Below are 18325 nucleotides of genomic sequence, written 5' to 3'. Positions count from 1 at the left end.
TTATGTTTAACTTTCAGAATTATAGTATTTTCTATCCACTTTTTATCGCTAAAGACAACATTATATATATATATATAATATATATTATATTATTTATATATATATATAATATATATTATATTATTTATTTAAAGTGTAGAGTAGTGTTTTGCTAAGTGCAACAGTAGTTTGCTGCTAAGTTTAATGTCCACTGTAAGAGCCATAATGTACTGGTTTCTTTTGCAGAACAAAGTGACCACCAAAAGCGGGACTTTGTGGGCCAGTTGGATAAAACATAAGCTCATCTCGCCCCCAAAACCCCGGCTCTGGAACCACAACCTTCCAAGAATCAATTTGTAAGTAAAGTACCTTTGTAAGATATGCCCAATTGACTGAGAGAATCATTGCTTATGAAGGGGGTAACTCTCAGACCGACAAAAGCGAGCCAAGCCAGAGCACGCACTCCTTCCCTTTCTGGACAGCAGGAATTGCCAGCAGGTATTGTTTGGGTTTATTCACCCTCTACGATTTATTTATTGAGCATGTAAGCAGCACCTTCTGTAAGCGCCCGTAGAACGCCGTGGCGCTCCCCCAGAGCAACAGCCAGACCCAGTGCTGCGAAGCGGCTGTTGAGATCGCTTCCCAAAGCGACTACCAACTGACTTCTTTATCCCGTCCACCGTACTTCAAACCGGAGCCGACACACTGCAGAGACGCCTGTCGTGATTCTAAATTTGCTATTTGTACAATCGACTAGAAAATATCTTCGCTTTCCTTGAAGCGGTAGGGCTTTTCCCGCGGACAGCGGCCGTTTGAGGTGTTCGCTGCGGGTCTGAATCCCGCCGCCCTCACCGCACGTTCCCCAAAGGCAGAGGAGCAGCAAAGCTCTGCAGACAAAAGCGGCTCCCCCCGGTTCTGACTCCGGCAGAACTTGTCGATAAAACCCGAGCTCGGGAGCGCTGCAGCTCCCACTCGGATGGCCGAGGTGGGTGAACGCCGTCAGCGGCTCCAGCAGAGCCCCGGCCCCGCCGGCCCCGGCTCTGCCCCAGGCGCTGACGGCCCGCTCACCCTCCGCGGGCACCCACCCGGCCGGCGCGGCCGGCGGGACAGAGCTCTGCGCGGGGCCGGGGCCGGCGGGGGGGCTCCGCCGCACCCCCGGCGCGGAGGGCCCCGCACCGCTGCTCCGGGTGAGCGCAGCCGGCGGCGGGACGGGGCCCCGGGCGGGCCGCGCACCTGTGGCTGCGGGGCTCACGGCCCCGGCCCCGCACGGCGGGCCCGGCCTCCCCGCCCGCCCGCGCCCCTCCGCGGCCTGCAGCAGGTGGGCCCCGCACCCCCCCCCCCCCCCCCCCCCCCCGCGGCCCAGGTGCCCGGCGCGGAGCCGCCCCATCTCCGCGGCAGGGCGCGGCCCCACCTGCCGGCCTCGGCGGCGGGGGGCGCGCACGGAGCCACGCGTGTGCCCGCGGGCGGGCGGCGCGGGAGGAGCGCGCGACTTACCGGGTGCGGGGGGGAGCGGCGGCCCGGCGCGGCGGGGATCGGGGCGGTGGGCAGCCCGGCGGCCCCTTCGGCTGGCGGAGCCCTGCCCCAGGGCGCGGGGCCGTCGCCCTGCCCCACGGTGCGGGGCTGTCGCCCTGCCTCACGGTGCGGGGCCGTCGCCCTGCCCGGCGCCGCGCGAGAGGCCGCCGCGGGGGGGGGTGTTTTATCCTTCGGATCCTCTTCCTTTAAAGGGGGGGGCAGGGCGCGGGCAGCGCGGAGCGGGGCGGCGGGAGACACCCTCCCCCCCCCCCCCCCCCCCCCCGCACAAAGGCTCGGCGCGCCCGGCGGCGGTGCCACAGAGCCGTGCGGGAGCGGCCGGGCCCCGCAGGCCCGTCTCCGAGCAGCCGGCCCCGGCCCCGCAGCGGGGCAGCGGCAGTGCCGGCGGTGCGCGGGCGCCGGGGAGGGCAGCGCGGTGAACTCCGGCCGCGCCTGCTGCAGAGGGGTGCGGGCGCGGGGGGTCACAGCGGTGCGGTGCGGTGCGGCGGGAGGGCGGGGGAGGGAGGGCGGTGGGCGCGCATCTCGCCTTGCGCCCGCAGGACCCGGGGCTGTCGTGCGGGGAGGGGGCTGATCGGTGCTGAACAGTGACCCCCTCCCCGTCTGCCGCGGCGGCTCGTAGGTGCCCGTCCCCGTGCGTGCTGTCCCCCATGTCTGCTGTCCCCCGTGTCTGTCTGCTGTGTCCCGTGCGTGGTGTCCCCCCGTGTCCCCACGCCAGACCCGTGCGCGCAGCGCAGAGGAGGAACGCGCCTGGGAGGGAGAAACGGGCCGAGCTGGGCCGCACTCACCGGTGGTGCCGAACGCGCTCTGTGGGCCGTGGCCTGTGTGCGACGCCGCTGTGAGTAACTCCTGTTGGTACTTCAGGCGTGTGCGGTGTCAGTGCTCGCGTGAGCGGGAATTCATGGGTCGGCTGTTCTTTAAGGGCTGCAAGACCGAGAGCTGGTGAGCGCTGCCAGCCCCCGCTGACCCCGCGGTGTCTCAGGCCGCCAGTCACTCCTGCCCAGCAGTTCCCGGGATCAGGCCCTGGCCGACAAACACAAATCGGGACAGGTGGCAGACCTGCAACGCTGCGGTGAGCCGCTGCTATCCCCCGCGTGTCCCCGAGGTCGGTGTCTTTGCTTGGCTCTTGTGTCGAACACCCAGTCCTGCTTGAGCAATACCTTTGTGAAAAACGGGATCTGACACATTTCGTAGGGAGCAGAAACGAACGCGCGCAGAGCGCTGACGGGTGAAGATGTTGTTATGTGCTGTTAATTATAGAAAGATGTCAATGTGTTTGTAATAAAGCATTTTTTATCCAGGAGCAGCAAAGGTTGCTATAAAAACCCGCAATAGCCAGCTTTTGGGAAAAGGTAATAGATTTCACTGTGTGTGACTCTTGCCGGTTAATTGAATTTCTGTAATGAAATTCCCCTCAGCCACATGAGATCCTTGGGTTTGCTCTTTGAATTTCGTTACGACTTGCAGAGTCTTCTCTGCCCTCAAACCAAACGCAATAAACACAGGGGAGTCCGGCTCCCCTTCGGTGTTGTGTCCACACCCCATTTAATCAAAGCGCGGTTACAGACGCCTCGCCTGCCCGAGGCGTTGAAGGGGACGCGGCAGAGCTCGCTGGCCCAGCCCGTGGGCTTTGCCTCCCGAGGCCGTGCTGGCTGCTGCCGCCGTGCCCCATCGACAGCTGCCGCAGAACGCAGAGCCGTGGTCCGTTAGCACCAGCGCCCGCTCAGGAGCGGATTCTGGCCGCTCTCAGAACTCAGAACAGCTTTGGTTAACTGCGAAAAGGCCCTTGGCAGCTGGCTGGCTTACGCAGCTGCTCTGCTCTGCCTGTCGCTGCTCTGCTCTGCCTGTCGCTGTTGCCTCCTGAGCCCAGCAGTGAATGGCAGCTTCAAGTTCAGGATCTCTCGATCACTGACAGAAATGGATGTGCTGTCCTCTGTTGGTCATACTGGTTGCCACACCGAAAATGCAATTAACTCCGAAAGGCAGCAAGAGGCTCTGTGAAAATGACAAAATGATGAAACTAAATTAAATTTGCTTCACCTTCCGCTTTCACCAGTGAGACTGCACAGCGCGAGGGGTTTCTGCAGGCTGGTGGGGTGATGGATCTGGATGAAGGAGCGGGCTCATTCCCCGTGACTCCACACTGCCTGTGCTGCCGGACATTCGGCCCCATCGGCCTCTGGCTGCTGTTGTAGCCACTCGCTGTGGGCCACGGGCCCGGCGACCCGCAGCTGAGCGCGTGGGCAGGGAGGAATTTCTAGCTTACATTTCACGCCCTGCGGCCCACTCTGGGGAAAGGGCCACATGTGCCAGCGCGGGTAACGACTCTTGGCACTTGATGCGATGGCAGCTGCGCGGCTCCTCGAGCACTGCGGCTACGGCAGCGGAGGCTTGGCTGGGTACGCGTGGCGTGAATTCCCGCTCCACCGCTTGCGGGGGCCGGCGAGTTGTGGCGTGCAGCAGCGCTCTGCTCCGTTCAGGGCTGGTCGGCGGCAGCAGTGGCGCGTCCGCTTCGGGCCCTCATGTCGAGGAGAGTGTGTAGCAACCGGAGAGGGTCTGGGGGGTTGCAGCAAGGGTGATCAGAGGCACGATTAGAAAACCTGACCTAAAAGGGGAGATTTGGGGATTGTGTTGTCTAGAGAGGAGATGGCTGAAGGCGAATTTGCCAACGCTTTCTTGAAGGTTTGATGTGGTGTAAATGTCTTTATGTCATGGCAGTAAACCCGCGCGGTGTGTTAATTATTGCTACATCTGCACTGCAGACAACAGCAGTGCAGGTTATGGGAGGAAGACCTGTCACGAAGGAGACAAAACTGACTGCATGGAATAATCACAGGTCAGTGAGGCTTCAAACGGCAGGTGAACGCCGGACATGAGCCGGTGACCATCTCCTTCGACTGGTAGCGTGTTACCAGTGCTGTCGCCAGGATGGCTGCCGGCACTGTCAGCCCTGAGCTGGGTGTGCTGGTGTGGCGGCAGGTCCCGCCCGTGTCCCTGGGCTGGCCTTCCTGGCGGGACAGCGCGCCTGGGGTACGCGCTGTCTGCGTGTGCGTGGCGGTGGGTGAGTGTCGCACATCTCCTGCCAGCGGAACCAGCCCCTGTCCTTACCCCTTTCCAGCCTGACCGCAAGTTTTTTTGTGTTTAAAGAAACAGAAAATGTGAACACTAACCAGATTGTGAATAATCCTTCTGAGCAGGTGGTGATACAGATGAAGAAACCTCGTGTTTCACTAACCGGCAGACGGAACTAGATTAATAAATAATCAAACAGATTCGGGGGGGAATGCAAAGGCCTGGGAGTTACAGGATGATCTCGGTAGGTGCAGCCTGTGGACAGCATCACTTCAGATGAGCGGCTGCAGAGGCTCCATCGCTCCTCGCAGCAGCCAGTCTGTGTCTGGTGGGCGCCGGGCAGGAAACGCGTGTGGCACAGCTGCAGCACACGTCTCGGCCTCGTGTGGCACAGTGTTGGCACGCATCTTGGCCACATCTGGCACAGCTTTGGCGTGCATCTCAGCCCCTTGTGGCACGGGTTTGGCACACATCTCGGCCACGCGTGGTGCAGCTTCGGTGCGCATCTTGGCCTTGTGCAGCACGGCGTTGGCGCGCATGTCGGCGGCCTGTGGCACGGCTCCCCTCGGCTTTGGCAGATGTCGTCTCGACCTCGCACCTCTGACACGAAACACGCAGTGTGGGCAGGCCGCGGGACGCGCCCGAGTCTCGTCGCCGCCGCCGGGGCTCCCGCCGTCCCCTAAAAAGGAGCGAAACCACAGTCATCGGCTGCCGCAGGCACGGACGGGGTTCGAACCCGTGATCTTCGGTTTACGAGACCGACGCCTTACCACTTGGCCACCGCGCCTCCGTTGCTCGCCCCTCCCCACGCCCTTCTACCGCTGGCGCCACTCCCGCGCGGCCGCCCGTGCCCCGCCCTCGCGGCCCGCGCCTGCGCGCGCACCTGGCGGCCGTTGGGCGGCGCGCGGGGGGGCGGGCGGCTGCTGAGGAGACGGAGGAGGAGGAGGAGGTGGAGGCGGTGGTGGTGGTGCTGGTGCGTGTCCCGGCCCCTGCGGGAGCGGGCCGGGGAGGGCCCCTCTCCGTGGGGTGGGGCGGGCCGGGAAGGGCCCCGCGAGGGGAGGGAGTCCTCGCCCAGCGAGGCGCCCCTCCGGGCGCGGAGGCGGTGCCGCAGCGGCGCTCCGGGGGGTGCGGGGCTGCCGCCGTGCCGCGGCCGGGGGGTGCCCCGCCGGGGCGGGCAAGGCGCCGGGAGCAGCGCAGCCCGCCTGGGCCGGTCGGAGCAGCGGCGGGAGAGCAGCCTGCTGCCGCCGAGGGGAGAAGCAGCGATGCAAACCTGCGGGGTGACCACGCGGTAAACGGCGGTAAGCCCGCCAGGTGCCTGGTACTCGTTCTCCACAGACATCTCGAGCGGCGAACCGCGGTGCAGGAAAGGTGCGAAGTGCCTGTGTTTCCAGGTCTGGTGTCCTAGATATGTACACGGGTGACCCGACCACAAGGGCTTTAGTTTTCACTTGCGGCTCGTTGTGGAGATCCCTGTGAAGCTTTTGCTGGACGCCCAAGTTCAAGCCCATCTTCCTGGGTGAAAGGAATTTGTTTATCGGCCTGGGAGGGGTACGGAGCCCAGCTATGGCCAGCCTTTATCTTTTTTGGTGGAAGAAGCACGTAAAGGTGTTGACAGCGGTACCTTTGCCGAGGCTGAGTTACTCATCTGGCGGTGCTGTAGTGCAGGCACGTTGAAAGGTTAACATATCTGTGTTCTTTTGGGGTGCTCGCTGAGCCGTCGTCAGGAAAACTCGTGCCCGATGGCTTGGCTCTATGAACAAATTTCAGTCCTTCGGATGCTGCCGTTTGTCAGCTTCGCTGGGACAGCAGCTCCTGTGCAGCTCCTCCTCTGTGTCCTATCTGTGGTTTTGTATCTTTGTGAGCTGAGAAGTGATTTTGTGATGGGAGGAAGCAGAGGGGACTGTTTGAAATACGCGCGGAATTCATGAGTTGTCGCTCTTCAAATATGCCACAGTTTTAATAAACATGTTTGGTTGGCATCAGAAATAGGATTTAATGGTAAAACATCTTCTCATGCTAAAGTTCTTCCTGAGCTGAATGGGGAGATTGAAAGCTCAATTTGAGACTGTAAAGATCTTCTGAGCAGATGAAGAGGAAATGCTTGCTTGGGTTTAAAAAAGGTTGCCCACCCTCTGCTTCCTCAGTGCGTCTGCAAAAATCTTACTGTCCAGATAAACAAAGTGCTGTTTGATGGTGAGCTGATTTATCAAAACAATAGTTCTTAAAACGTAAACTCGATTTAAAAACCTGCAATTTCCTGCAGTTTCTTTTGACGTCTGGATCCTTTTGTTTGAAAGTGTCTTCTGTGGTGGTGGTTACCCTCGTTGGAGCTCCATGTGAAAGCCCGCATTCTTTATGCTGAATCCTCCTTACGCAGTGTTCTCTTCTGACCAAATCTTTTTCAAAACACAACATGAATTTCCTAAAGGGAAGTCTTCGCAAGACTCTGATGCTGAAAAGACAATGCCAGAGATTTTGGAGAAAATAATCACCAGGTTTTTTTCTTCCTTCCCTAAGCCTCACTTCTACGAGATGGAGGTGTTGCTGTAGGAGAGGGCTTTGATGGCTGTTGTCATGTATGAAACCAGGCCCCTTCCTGCAACCTCCCTGACTTTTCTACAGGGGAGCAGCCGTGTTTATGCAGAGTTTGTTCAGCTCTATAGCGGAGCTGATAAAGACTTGCTGTGGGGTAGCTGGAACACTCCTCAGTTATCAATTACTTCAGTCTAGACTTTGTCCTAGCCTTATGAAGGAATATCTCTGTTCACTGTTTTAACTTTTACTGGAGAGCAGCTGTCTTGGAGGGATTCGGGAATGATGCAGTGTTAAGGTAGAGCGGTCCTGCGGTCCTTTTTCTGCAGAGAAGGCTGGAGACTCATCTTCAGGTAACTTTTTGTGTGAAGGGAAACATTTCTTAGAGTTACTCTATCAATTTATGGATAAACACTTAAAGGAAAAATCTCTCTAGCTGTTGGGTCTCAGATGCTCCTCATTGGCGACTTTGATTCTCTTTTAGGAAGGTCTGGGTGGGGCTGCAGACTGCAGTGGGGGTGGTGCGACTTCTCTGCAGCAAGGAAACATCTCTGACTTGAGGCAGTAGAAATATTCTGATAAATATGTCACTCTGGCAACATCTCTGTAGTACACAACAAGCGAACAGGCAGGAGTATATAGCGTTTAATATTGTGCGGAGTGAAGACAAGTGGGATGGTGGCCATCTGTGGAATATGGGTTCATACATGCAGGTTGTGTTGACAGCCAGGGTTTGGCTGATGGGAAGAGGTCACGCAGCATGATCTCAAGCGTTAGCAGTCCTGCTTGTCTTGGTGGCGACATCGTAGTACTCACATGAACACAGTTTGGGGGAGGGTTATGTGTTTAGATTTCTTGGTCTTTGTAAACAAAACCCCAGATTGCCATTTGGCACCAAAACAAGTGCTTCATCTCTGACACAGTCAAGCTGTGAATTCTGTAATGCACGCACACACACAAAGTGCTGCGCTTGTCTTGCAATGCTGGTGTTTGGCATGCAGTACCTGAAGGTAAGCTTGTGGCGTATGTAGCCTGCAAACTTTTAGAATGGTTAACGTTCATAAAGAAAAGGTGTTTCATGACCTTCACAAGGCACATGAGTAAGTTTAAATTTGTTCCGTTTTATGGGTACTAAGGTGTTGTAGTGTTTGGCCGAGTTCTGATGCCATCAGCACAGAGTGGACTTTAAGAAGGAGGAGGAGGTGATCTAGTATGGAGACTGCCTCCACAAGAGGACGTGCAGTCGTGAATGTTTAAATGAAGCAGCTTCGTGGTGAAAAGAAACCTGTGTGTACACAACAGCTCACAGCTCCTCCTGAATTCACAGAGGGGTGTGTTCTAGAACACAAGCCGAGCAGCATCCCAGGTGCAGATACGCAACCCCACAATCCAGCACATCTTGAAAACCTTGGAAGGATTCAGAAGGGTCATGAATGAAAGTGGCTGTGATCTTGTCCACATCAGAAAGGATTTTCTAATCCTTTCTTTGCCTTAGTATGGCCTGAAATGTCACTTCATTTCTCACAGAATAGCCTCATTCTTTGTACTTACTTGTTTTTCCATAGATTTTTTTGTTGTTAGAGAATTACAGGTAGTGCCTATTCAGAAGAAGGTGGTACAAACACGGTTTCCTTTCTGGTTAAATTAAGACTAGTACTGTAAAAGAATCATAGAATCACAGAAAGTTTTGGGTCGGAAGGGACCCCTAGAGGTCATCTAGTCCAACCCCCCCGCAGCGAGCAGGGACACCACTAACTAGATCAGGTTGCTCAGAGCCCTGTCCAACCTGGTCTTGAATGTTTCCAGGGATGGGGCCTCCACTACCTCTCTGGGCAACCCGTTCCAGTGTTTCACCACCCTCATTGTGAAGAATGTCTTCCTTATATCCAGCCTAAACCTACCCTGTTTTAGTTTAAAACCATTACCCCTCATCCTGTCACTGTTGTCTCTGATAAAAAGATTGTCCCCATCTTTCCTATAGGCTCCCTTTAAGTACTGAAAGGCTGCAACCAGGTCTCCGCGCAGCCTTCTCTTCTCCAGGCTGAACAAGCCCAACTCTCTCAGCCTGTCCTCATAGGGAGAGGTGCTCCAGCCCTCGGATCATTTTTGTAGCCCTCCTTTGGACCCGCTCCAACAGTTCCATGTCCTTCTTGTGCTGAGGGCTCCAGAGCTGAACGCAGTAGTCCAGGTGAGGTCTCACCAGAGCAGAGTAGAGGGGCAGAATCACCTCTCTTGACCTGTTGGCCACGCTTCTCTTGATGCAGCCCAGGACACGGTTGGCCCTCTGGGCTGCCAGCGCACATTGCCGGCTCATGTCCAGCCTTTCGTCTATCAGTACCCCCAAGTCCCTCTCAGCAGGGCTGCTCTCGATCCTTTCATCCCCCAGCCTGTATTGATAGCGGGGATTACCCCGACCCAGGTGTAGGACCTTGCACTTGGCCTTGTTGAACCTCATGAGGTTCACACAGGCCCACCTCTCCAGCTTGTCCAGGTCCCTCTGGATGGCATCCTGTCCTTCTGGTGTCTCAACTGTACCACTCAGCTTGGTGTCATCTGCAAACTTGCTGAGGGTACACACTCGATGTCACTGTCCATGTCATTGATAAATATATTGAACAGCACCGGTCCCAGTATGGACCCCTGAGGGACTCCACTCATCACTGGTCTCCATGTGGACATTTGACCACTACCCTCTGGCTGCGACCATCCAACCAATTCCTTACCCACCGAACAGCCCACCCATCAAATCCATGGCTCTCCAATTTAGAGAGAAGGCTGTTGTGGGGGACTGTGTCAAAGGCTTTACAAAAATCCAGATAGATGATATCCATTGATTTTTCCCTTGTCCACTCTTGTTAAAGAGTTTATCTTTAAAAGATAAAAAAGCATCGTAGTATTTTGCAGCTGATAAGAATGCCTATATAAACTTACTTGGGGGCTGCGTGGCCTGGTCTGAGCAGCGCAGCGGGCCCCTTCCCGCGGCCTGCTCCGGACCCGCCGCAACACACCCGCGCGTCACAATAGCAACCGCACCTCTTGGGAATGCCTCGTCTGTGCTGGATCGTGAGATGCCCTTTTTCCTCCCTAAAAAAAACACCTTACTTGGGGTGGGGACAAAACCGAGATTTTTCCTTCCTCCTTTCTCACCCTGGCACTGAGCATCAGAACAGTGTTAGCACCGCCGCGCTCCCTTGCTGTTGCTTCTGTAGGCGGCTTCAGCAGGGTAGCTTGTTCCCCTCCCCACCAGCAGACGCTGGGGGGAATGCAAGGCATGAAGCCTTTCAGCATTTCGCGAGACTCGCCTCTCTGCGGTTGACAGAAATCTCTGCTGGATTCATACTGTATTTTCTAAAGTCTTGCCAGAGTATATTGAGTTTTGATCAGGCTTTTTTTTTTCTTTTTGATGGGGATGAGTTTGAACTAGTGTTTGCGCAGTGATCTCTTTAGCAGCCCGCCCCCCCCAGTCATACGTGGTTGATGCACACATTAAGTGACTCTTCTATGCTAGACTTTAGAAGACTTAGTTAATAAGGTGTTTTGCTCTTGTTAAAAAGAAGGGGGAATATACAAAATTACTTAATAGGTCTCTGCAATTTAGTTAGAACGCTGTCAGAGCTTCTTAGGTTTGTGCAGCTAAGGCATGGTTACTCTCCAGGTAGCCTAGGAAAAGCACGCCCTTCCCAAGTACTCACACCTTCCAAAAGTGCTCGTGGAAGATGAGGTTTGTACAGCTGGGCTGAGCCGAAGAAACAGCCGTTTCTCAGCAGATGGGGGAGTGTGTGTGTGTAAACCCCAGCAGCTGCACATCATGAGCATACAGGGACAAATGACAAAATAGGGACTGTACAGCTTGAGCTATATAAAAAGGTCATTGATTACAGCTGTCAATTTGTATGAAGCCACTTCATTTAAAATCTGTTGAAGAGTATCATGTTATGTCTTTCACCTCTGTGTTATGTAAGATAGTTACACTTGTGCATATATCACGATTTTTGTGGGGTTTTTTTTTTTTTTTTTAATAACAAAAGTACTAAAAAGTCTGGATTCTGACCCCACCTTTTCTTGAGAAAAAGAATAAAAAACAGGAAAGGAATTAATATAATAGTATTGCTTTTAAAAAAACCCAAAACACTCCCCCCCAAAAAAACACCCCAACCAACAAACCCCAAACCAGTCCAAACCTAAACTTTGAGAGTTCAAGAGATCTCTGTTTGTACAGATTTTGGCTCTGATTTTGAAGTTTGTCTCAGTACAGATTTCTCTCTTAGTCCTTCTTGTGAGAAAGGTACCTGGAAACATAGGCCAAATGCTTCTGCCTCGTAAGAGTCAGAATTTTTAGTTACTACTTAAAAGTGAAAATTACCATTAATAGTAAGCATGGACAGATGAACACAGTTTTCCTTTTTTATTTGAGACACTTAGCAAAAATGCTGAAATATCAAACATTTCCTCAGTAGCTACAATATTGCCACTATGTACAAAATATTTGATAAATGTAGTACACATATAAAAATACAGTATGCATTACATATATACAGTACAATGTGCAAAACATATGGCATTCAAACGTATGGAATCGATTTCAGGGGTGCAAACAGCAAATACAAAGGCATCATGGTTTCTTATAGAAAGGCAATATATGAACCGACGCCCTGATTGCCATCATTTGCGTTCAGTAAAGTAGTGCTTAAATGAAGAGGGCCCTGGAGACAGGTGTCCATCTCCTCCTTTCCACAAAATGAGATGCTAAGATGTAATTATGACTATGAAAAGAAGAAGAGAAACACCCACTCGGGTTAGCGTTATTTCTACCACAAGCAGTACTGTGAAGAAAAATCTGATCTGGAAAAAAGCCTGTGCTATTACTTAATGCAAATTTCTCAAACAGCAAAACCAGATCCGTACTGGTAAACATCAAAAACAGCTTTGAAAATATCTACATCCTTGATTTTACAAAAGTATGGATAATACTTTGGGGCATTTAATTTCCTACGCTTCAAAGTACAAAGTGCCTCCTTTGGCAATACAAATGGCAATGCTTTGGTTCCTATTTAAATTTATATATTATTATAATTTATTTTAGGCTGTCTTTTGAGTATCCGAGCTGTATTTTTTACAAAAATAGTGTGATTGTATAGTTATTAACCATTCCCTGCTTTTTATCGAGAATTCACTCTCATAGCTAGAATGGCTTTTTTGGCTAGATTTCTACAAATACATTTTTGCACTTTTAACTTAAAAAAGTGTTTATATTCAATACTGGACACTACGGAATGATGTAGGTGTCTCTCTGTTTTGCACTTTATTCCTAGCAACCTGGTATAAAAGGAGTATTTGAGATTACTTCTGGTTTTGATGGATGCTCTTTATTGGCCACATATACACTATCTGCAGCTCCATTCCACGTACCTCACCTAGAAACCCCTCTGCAGCATGGTCTACAAGCCATCACACAGCCATTTAATGGACCACCATATGAAGACTTTCAGCAGAACGTTTGCTAGAGGTAAGTGGAAGAAACGTCTTTTCCAGTTTTAATGGAATTTGCTGTCAGTTTCTAACAGACTGAAGATGCCACCCAGACAGTAACCGTTCACGTCGGTGAGCCGTACTGTGCTGCCATCACAGAATGCCCTTCCAGTTAAACGTGTGCTCGGACTGCATTTTCTCCGCCTTGAAAACAGTCCAGCAGCTTGTGCCTGGTTTCCAACTATGGTGCCTGCACTTCTCAGGCATCTGAGGGTTTGAGGCTACATTACGTAAACGTTTAATACTGAAAATTACGTTTTGATCACCTGCTCCTTGAACGTAACTCCTGCTGGTGAATTCAGAAATACCTTGGAAAGAAATGTCAGCATGAAGTAGTGTTTATTTGTAAAAGCTGCGGCCTCGGCTTTTTAAAGGTCCGATTCTGCCAGCCCACGCTGCTGGCTTAGACTCCGAATTTCTGTAGAGAACAACTGCCATGAATTAATTTTATTCTCAGAGAGAACCGCTAAATTTATGACAACAATTTCTTAAGTATAACGTTACACAATTTTTTGCCTGTAATCTTACTTGCCTTAACTAATGCTGAATGGCACTAGACGTGCACATCAAATACCACTTCTGCACTAAACGCAGGATGTGACTCCTCTTGATTAACTTTAGCCTGGTAAAGGACGTCTGAGCTCTCTCCGTCTCTAGAAGTGTAAACACTAACTTTTGATTTTCACACTGGTAAAATGGTATTCTTAATTACTCTGAAGGATCTACTACCACCACCTGACAGGATGTGTCAGTTAGTATACCGCAGCCATCAAGTGGCACATTTAGTGCCAGTGCATTCCTTTGCAACTGTTCTCTTCATGAGAAGCAGAGTCACGATGAAGTGTCTAAGATGCGTTATATCTGTGTTACACGAATTGTCATGTAGAACATGCACACACGAAAGTCGAAGCAAAGCCTATTTCTGCTGTAACAGGCATAGATACCTATGGCAAATAGATCACATCTCAGAACAAAGTCTAAAGCAAACCGTTATATATAGGGTTTAATACACAATTCTGAAATGTACAAAAAAGTAATCACACATTCCCTACACTAGAATAATTGTACTTTAAAAACTAAAATGATCTCGTTTTTTTAAATTTTTTTTTTTTTTTTGCGAATACACTTTTAGAGTAGAAAGCGATAGTGTACTGGTAACAACACAGCTGTCTGGGTTTGTTTCTGCACATAGATTCCTACGGATTAGTTAACATTCTACACTGCCAATAAAGATAATTTTGTAGCAAGATGACTTTGCCAGTTTCAAGCTCTATTTACATGCACATCAAAAATGACAGTACAGTTGCTCTAGGTTAATTTGTCCTCTAAAAATTAATTTACTTGCCTCTTATTTAATCAGAAGACAGGGTCAAAAAGGGATAACTAATCACATGGATGCGGTATGACGTCTGGTGTATCGCACGTAATAAATTGACAGTACTGCAGAACACTTAATTTCATTCAAAGTTGTTCCTGTCAGACCAAGAATGCTTAATTCTTATTCTCCTAACAGCTGAGGGCACTTAGTATTAGCTCCCAAGACAAAACAATGGAAAGGAACGCACAAAGTCGCATGTATTTGTTCGGTGTTATTGAAGAGCCCTGTACCATCAACATTTAAGGCAGACAGTCCACCTGTAAGGCTGTACCCAGGTACGGGAGGCACAGCAAGAAGGCATAAGGCAGTACGCCTTTCAGCTTCATCCTTGGTCGGGAAAATCTCCATGGATTCTTTTTCTGTACTTCGTTTCAGACTACAGTAAATCCTGGCCAGTAAAACTGCTGAAGTTATACAATGATTTAAAGTGCTGACAACTGATATGATGCAAACATATGATATAATCCACTCTGTTATCTGAAGCCAATGGAATTCGGCAATGGTAGCCAACCAGACCGTGTTGTGTATCTGGAGACATAAATCTGCAGTTAATTCCAAAGTATTTTCTGACAAAAGTATTTTGTTTGATGCTAACATGATTGTGTTGTGGGTTTGGCTTTTTTTTTTTAATTGTATAGGTTGCTAAATAGTTAACGGCCACTTTCTGTTTTCGTTATTTCTTTGATGCTCTCTGATACATATTAAGAAGTCAGCAAAGCTTCAGAGCATTTTTTCATTCGTTCCTCCAAAACTTTATTTCTGAAGGTTGGTGGCGAGGAATGAATTCTGCCATGAGATCAGTTTTCAGACTAGAAAATATATCATGTTTTCATTGTTCATTGTTATCTTGATTTAGGAATTCCCCAATAGGAAATAATTCCAATTTTATGTGTGACTATCAGCGCACCTCATCTACGGCAACATTTAACAGCTATTACCTGAGAGACAACCATAGAATTTCAAAGTATTTTATTTATATTTGCATTTTTTTGTTTGTTTTTCCAACTGCTTTCATAATAGACTCTGAAAAAAAAGACTAAGGGAATTAAAAAAATAGTATTATCATGTGCTGCAGTGCAAGGTAAGAGCTTGAATTTTTGCTGTTATCTGTTTCAGGTATGAAGTACGCCTTCTCATCACAAAACAGTACATCCTGATACTGCTGTTCAGGATTCTCACTGAGAAGCTTCTCTGTTCAGCTGCCCTGATGTTACGTAGTGGTAGACAAGGCTGTTCAACAGATAAAGTACTGCTGAAGAAATGATGGTTGTCCTGTCAGTACTGTCCCCCGCAACTCGGTCTGTGCCTGCAAACGTCCCTTACTGAGGGCACAGGGACTGTTCTTGCATAGATGCTTACAGGAGCCTAGTGCACAACAGCATAACCAAACTGTCCTAATGTGCTGAGATACTGGATTCCATGATCTAACAAATATCCTCAAACACAGAGTAAATCAGGGTATTTATTATTTCCATTGTAGTAATCTCTTGTTTGAAGACTCCTGTTCCCCTCTGTTCACAAAAATAAGCTATACAAAGTTAAAATTGAGTATACAAATAACTGTCTGATATACACATTAAAACCTAGCTATTAAATCCAGAGCATTGCTGTAGAAAATTCAGTGTTCTCAATATTACCTGGCGGAGCTACAGTGGATTTCTTGCAGTTACACTTCATATCCCTTTGGATGCAGTTAAATTCTTCCCTCATGATTAAAGAATGGGGGAAGAGTTTTAAAAACCACATAACCAAAATATAAAAACAACTTGAACAAATTCAGAGACTAGATACATGAAACTTCACTGAACCAGCCAGTGCTTCTACTCGCCTTTGCCCTCCCAATTCATTCTGAACCTGGCTCAGGCTGTCCACAGGAACAACGAAGTGCAGCGATACCTCCCCCTCCCCCACACATCTGCTCACTGTGTCAATACAGACAGTCGAAATCTCACCTCTGCTGCTCTAAGCTTAGCCACGTTGTGTTGCTAACTTGAGCATTACAAAGTCAGAGACGTTAACTTCTTTCTTACACATCTGTGATGCATTTACCTCGGGGTACTTGTAACGGGTAAGTACAATCATCCTTTCCTGACTTGTGGAATACAGCTTTCAGAGGGCCCTGATTGGCATTACTGACAGGAGCACAAAGTAATTCACTGCTGTAAACTTGAGAATCAATAAGGAATTAGCTTCAAGCGTTTGCTCTTCCAAACATTGCTGTCTTGATTTACCTTAAATGCAATCAGAATGGTGGAATAATGGACCTCTGCCATACAGAGACTTGCAGGTCGCGTTCGCATTGGCTACGGCTCAATCCCAGTGCAACTGCAGATCTTGTGGGTCTAGGAAGTCAGTGGAAAACACGCTGGGCGCAGCAGAGCTGAGAGGAGTGAGTCCAGAAGAGGAGCTGGGCATTGTAATGTCTAGCCATTCCATATTGTCCAGAGTTGTGTCGGGAAGGTCAAGAGACAGACAAGAATTATTAGTGGTAAACTGTGGGTCGGACGTTTCCATGGGTGAATGAGAGTGATCTAAAATGCTGGAGTGATTAAGCAGATCATTCTGGAGGTCTTCAATTAAAGAAAATGACTCTCTGTCCTCATTACTGCTTGTCAGTTGAGGAATTTCATTACCTGACGGTAAAGTTCCATCCAAGAGGGCTTCAAGTTGGTTTTCCAAACTTAGGGACAAGCTGGTGGTTGGTTCTATGGAGACAGGAGGAGGGGCCATTTGGATTTGTGGAGGTGGGCGGGATACCACTGTGTTCACTGGCATTGTAGTGATGTTGGCGGTCACCGGTCTCATTTTGGAAATGGGAGAAGGTTCCTCCTTTATCGGAAGGGAAATCTCTGTAATAAAAAACCCACACTGTTGAATTCATAAAAGATAATGACATATGTCCCCAAGCTCACAACTTCCAGCCCCTTTTTGCCCACTTTGGGATGTACCCACAGTGAACTCAGTGGAGAAAGCGTCCTTTTGCTGTTCTAACTCAAACACTGCGTACATCGGACTACGTCAGCTGCTCTATGAACAACAAAGTACTTCAAGCAAGTTCCAGAGTTCTGCTTTCAGTAATACTTCAGCTAATTAGAACATTTATACTGATGAAAAGAACAATTTTCTAGATGTTAGCTTTACCACCACATTTACAGTTCTTCCAACTAATTAGATTAATTATGGAACCAACACATTTCCTCATTTAGAGAGGAGTACCCAATACAATTTTCAGTTCCATCCCTGTTTAGTACTGTGTCCACCTTGATGAATTCGAGTCTAAGAGATCAGCTGATGTCATTAGGATGCATTCAGTCCTGAATCTAGATCTAAAACCACTCTCTGTCAAGAAGCTCCAGGTCAGATACTGGCAGTAACAAGAAAAGGAAATAAAGCAAAGGAGGTTCAAATTCATTCTTACAAGCAAATGGAGTCCAAAACCAAGATGAGACAGGCCAGAATATGCAAACAAATCCTCTAGCGCAGGTGATGTTTCTGTCAGCAAAAACGTACCTGACAACAGATTTTGCACCAGTTTTCCAAGCAAAAAATCACATCCTTAAAACCTGTAAAAGCATCTCTTAAAAGGACTGAGCAACCTGGGCTGGTGGAAGATGTCCCTGCTCACGGCAGGGGGGCTGGAACCAGGTGATCTCTGAGGTCCCTTCCAACCCAACCCATTCTGTGATTCTATGATTGCTTAGTAAAAGCAAAGCATTACTGGATGGACCCTCTCCGTCTCTTGAAGTACATCAGTAAACCAAACCTCTTTCACTGCAGAACTTGCTCATGGAAGCGCAAAAGCCCTGAATGCTCTACTTCACTTTTTTAATAAGGATCAGGAAACGTTTGCTTTTTTATGGCAACTTTACAAATATGGAGCAGTTCTTACCTTTAAGATCAAATAGGTTTAGTAACATAACACTCAAATTTAAGCAAGCACACAATGTTTCCTACATCCTCTGTTCCAGAGGTAGAACTTCTTTGAACTACCCATGCAGTCTTTTAATAAAAGCACTGAAAGCATTTTTTAATTTAGCTTGAGTTGTTCACTGTGGGAGTCGGATGGGCCGCCGGCGGCCTTGATGATCTTGATGAATTTCAGCTATATCCTTGGGCAAAAAATATTGTGCAGCTGTGGTTGAAGAACAGGAGGAAAGGAACAAAGAAACAGGATGTGAAACCCCAACTCCTAGCCAAGCGTGAAGGTTGGGTGAATGACGCAAGATGATCAATCAGAAGAGCAAAGGAACCGCTTGCCAAGAGACCCTCACCAATGAGATTCTGGGGGTGGGGGACAAGGGAATATAA

General features: G+C 49.6%; 1 protein-coding gene, 2 long non-coding RNA genes and 1 other non-coding gene across 10 annotated transcripts in view; 1 reads left to right on the top strand and 3 right to left on the bottom strand.

The window, feature by feature from the left end:
• LOC142363210 (uncharacterized) overlaps positions 1–1627 on the bottom strand; it is a 96651-nt gene extending 95024 nt beyond the window's left edge. The window contains exon 1 of the long non-coding RNA XR_012765562.1: positions 1474–1627. This is a non-coding gene — a long non-coding RNA (uncharacterized LOC142363210). The remainder of the gene's footprint in view (positions 1–1473) is intronic.
• Positions 1628–5293: 3666 nt separating this feature from the next.
• Positions 5294–5365, bottom strand: TRNAT-CGU (transfer RNA threonine (anticodon CGU)). The gene has a single exon. It is a non-coding gene; the product is annotated as a tRNA-Thr (tRNA).
• A 376-nt stretch (positions 5366–5741) lies between these two features.
• On the top strand, positions 5742–15222 carry LOC142363211 (uncharacterized). The gene is made up of 3 exons (XR_012765564.1): positions 5742–5946; positions 12423–12616; positions 15134–15222. It is a non-coding gene; the product is annotated as an uncharacterized LOC142363211 (long non-coding RNA).
• MRTFB (myocardin related transcription factor B) overlaps positions 11501–18325 on the bottom strand; it is a 108300-nt gene continuing 101475 nt past the window's right edge. For all 7 annotated transcript variants that reach the window (XM_075436116.1, XM_075436115.1, XM_075436121.1 and 4 more), the window contains one exon: positions 11501–16866. In XM_075436116.1, the coding sequence (XP_075292231.1) occupies positions 16328–16866 (539 nt within the window). In that variant the 3' untranslated portion in view covers positions 11501–16327. The remainder of the gene's footprint in view (positions 16867–18325) is intronic.

Source organism: Opisthocomus hoazin, chromosome 15 (assembly GCF_030867145.1).
Source record: "Opisthocomus hoazin isolate bOpiHoa1 chromosome 15, bOpiHoa1.hap1, whole genome shotgun sequence".
NCBI lineage: Eukaryota > Metazoa > Chordata > Aves > Opisthocomiformes > Opisthocomidae > Opisthocomus > Opisthocomus hoazin.
Note: the sequence above shows the minus strand (reverse complement) of the source record. Positions and strands in the feature narration are given on the sequence as shown.